The 3,429-nt window shown below is 44.6% G+C and overlaps 1 protein-coding gene across 1 annotated transcript; it reads right to left on the bottom strand.

Moving 5' to 3' along the window:
* Positions 1-261: 261 nt before the first annotated feature.
* Positions 262-1,382, bottom strand: LOC140626827 (olfactory receptor 10R2-like). The gene has a single exon (XM_072814562.1). It carries the CDS (start codon positions 1,282-1,284, stop codon positions 343-345), a length of 942 nt encoding a protein of 313 aa, XP_072670663.1. The 5' UTR covers positions 1,285-1,382; the 3' UTR covers positions 262-342.
* Between the last annotated feature and the right edge of the window lie 2,047 nt (positions 1,383-3,429).

The following is a 3,429-nucleotide window of genomic DNA, read 5'->3' as shown; positions in this document are numbered from 1 at the left end:
ACATAACTTTAAAGAAAGAGCACAATCACAGCTTGGGGCAAATGAGCGAAAGAATAAGCAGGAGATACAGGTTTTTAAGAGCCTTTTGAGAACCCAAAAGTCAAGAGGAGGAAAGGAGAAGGAGGAGAGCTGCAGATGCATTCTATCCCCCTTTCATCCTTACACCAGCATTGTTTTTTCCTATTGCCTGCTTTACCTAAGAGAACATTTAGACCCTGCAACATCACACAAGTGGTCCAAGGCCACACGTTATACTGACATTTATTTGCAGAAGCTATCATGACTTGAACACTTAGTGACACATTCCACTCAAACGTGTGGGGACTGTTGAAAACTGTCCAACTATAAAGTCTTAAGAGAAACCGCAGTCTTCCCAATCACTTTCCGAATGGCCAGCTGTACATCTTTGTTCCTAAGGCTGTATACCATAGGGTTCAACAGTGGGGTGATGATAGTGTAGGTCACTGTCACCAGCCTGTCTTTACCTGATGAGGATTTGGCTGAGGGCCGCAGGTAGACGGAGGAGGCACAGCCATAGTGGACGATGACCACAATAAGATGGGAGGCGCAGGTGGAGAAGGCTTTTCGCTTGCCATCAGCAGATGGGATCTTCAGGATGGTGCGGACAATGAAGCCATAAGAGATACAGATGAAGATCAAAGGCACAACAAGCACCAGGACACCACAGACGAAGATGACCAGCTCGTTGATGTAGGTTTCAGCACAGGCAAGTCGGATGACTGGGGAGATGTCACAGAAGTAGTGGTTGACCCTATTGGAGCCACAGAAAGGGAGGCTGAAGACCAACGTTGTTCCCACCAGAGATACCAGGAAGCCACTGATAATACAAGTTGCTGCCAGCTGTGCACACACCCTCCAGCTCATGAGAACGGGGTAGCGCAAAGGCTGGCAGATGGCAGTGCAGCGGTCATAACCCATAACTCCCAGAAGCAGGCAGTTCGTGATCCCGAAGCCAAGGAAGAAGAACATCTGTGTGGCACAGCTGGTGAAGGAGAGTGTCCTGAGGACAGAGAGCAGGTTAATAAGCATCTTGGGCAGGATAACAATTGTGTAGAAGACTTCCGAGGTGGACAGGACACAGAGAAAGAAGTACATGGGCGTGTGGAGGCTGCGGTCCAGGCGGATGACGGAGATGATGGTGAAGTTTCCACTCAGGATGATCAAGTAGAGGCTGAGAAAGAGCACAAAGAGCACAGGCTGCAATTCGCCAAAGCTGGAGAAACCGAGCAGCAGGAACTCAGTGACCCGGGAAGAATTGGCCATGGAGGGTGGACTCCTAGGGACAAAGCCAGTGTGATCACGTCCAGAGATCTTGGGATGGAGGAACAGAGAGACTTTCCTTCCTAACGTAGCTGCGCTGTCTGGCTGGTGTGAGTGAGAACAGGTGGCAGGACAGAGAAGGAAAAGGATCACAAATTGACCAAAAATTAGCTTGAATTAGTATGACACCCATGGTGCCATTTTATCTGCAATGATTGTAGCAGTGAGTTTGGGTAAGTGTTCACACAAAGGGATTGGTATTTGCTCACATAAAGCCTATCTTCTAGCCCCCGCTCCAATCCTCCAGATTTACTCAGTCTCCACTTAATTCTTGGGTAATCTAGTATTTTTTAAAAACTTTATCTTAACTAGGAATTCCTGTGGTCATCGTTTTATCCCTATTGATAATACATATATTCCACATGCAACAGCTCCAATGTCTGAGGATTCACCTCTGAGGATATGCCCTCTTTTGACACATTCCTCATGTAGGGAAACAGCCTTCATCTGTCTTGGTGTCTCTGCCATTGTCAGAAGCGTGCAGCTCCTTATCAGTACTAACCCTTTACCCCATTCCCATGCCCTCACTCCTGCATTATCTACAAAGTTGAGGCAATCTCACTCTGTGTCTCACACTTTTCCCAAACGTACCTTTCTGCTCATAACTAACGGTGGATTCCTTCACATGTGCTTTAGCATGGAGAACCTTTGAACAATCGTGTCATTGTTATCCTACCTTCTAAATCTGGGAATCGTCCGTGCCTTATGCTGTGGTTGTTGTCTTTTTCTCCTTGTAATGGGACCTTCTGCAGATTCTCAGTTAAAGCAACAAGTGCACATTGAGTCCCCCCTATAACTTCTAATCTGTCACTTTCTCTTGGGTTCCTTAGAATCTCATTGGTCACTAGCCTTAAGCGTTTGTCTTCAACTTCACAACTTGTCAATCGCCAGACATACAGCAGCGTCTCGTCTACACCACGTGCCTGAAAGCTTGCTGAAGAAATAAGTGACCTATAATCCCAGGGTTTCATCTAAATTATTTCCAACTGTCCCCAGAGGTTGGAGTCCTGAGTTTTTCCAAACTTGTTCCCTTAATATTCATGTACCATGTAATTTTAGCCCTCTGTTTCAACATTTTGGGATAAAACAATCTCTCTAATGTCATTCTCTACATGCAGAGACAAAAGATCCCTTAAAATTTTCTGCTTTTCTGGGGCACCCGAGTGGTGCAGTTGGTTAAGTGGCCACTCAGGTCATGATCCCAGGGACCTTGATGGAGCCCTGTGTCAGGCTCCTGCTCAGCAGGGCAGCCAGTTTTTCTCTCTCCCTCTGCCCCTCCCTCATTTGTGATCTCTATCACTCACTCTCTCCTAAATAAATAAAATCTTTTTTAAAAAAGAATTTTTGCTTTTCTGACTATTACATGGTTTCCTCCATTGTATCAACTAGCCAAACTTTTGCATTTCATTTGAAATAGCACTCTGTGAGTCTAAAAGCAGTTCCTTAACCAGCAGTTCCTTAAGCTGGTTAAAAAGACAGCTAATTTTTAATTCCCAATCACCTTTACAGCATCCTTTCTAAATCTCCATCACCCAAGAATTAACTGAGACACCTACAGTTCTATCCATACTTTGCCTTTTAAGGCTTTATGCTGAGAAAGTGCATGTGTAGGAGACAGAGTATTGGGGAGAGGAGAAAGAGATAGAAAGAGAGGGAGAAAGGGGAAGGAGAGAAAGAGAGACAGTGAAATGGGGAGACGGGGAGAGGGAAAGGGAAAGGGAGAGAGAGACAGAGAGAAGGATGGAGAGAGATTTGGAGAGAGATAGGATGGGGGAGAGGATGGGAAGGAAAGAGAAAGGTGAGAGAGGAAGAGAGAAAGAGAAAGAGAGAAAGAGAGAGATGTAGAAGGAATTATCAGCCTCTGTATTCTGTGCCCTTCATCAGGGCTCATTAAACGTTTACTTTTTTTAAAGACAAAGTTACTGAGCTTTCTCTAATATGTACAGGGAGAGTTTGCTGTTTCTAAATATTTAACAATTAGTATGTTTCAAGCTTGTTTCCTATGTCTTTATCAAATTCTCAACTTCTTATATCCAAATTATTTTTTCTTGATTGTATCTCTAGTATCCTTGAAAAACTCAGGAATAA

The sequence above is a fragment of the Canis lupus genome, chromosome 38 (assembly GCF_048164855.1).
Source record: "Canis lupus baileyi chromosome 38, mCanLup2.hap1, whole genome shotgun sequence".
Lineage (NCBI taxonomy): Eukaryota > Metazoa > Chordata > Mammalia > Carnivora > Canidae > Canis > Canis lupus.
Note: the sequence above shows the minus strand (reverse complement) of the source record. Positions and strands in the feature narration are given on the sequence as shown.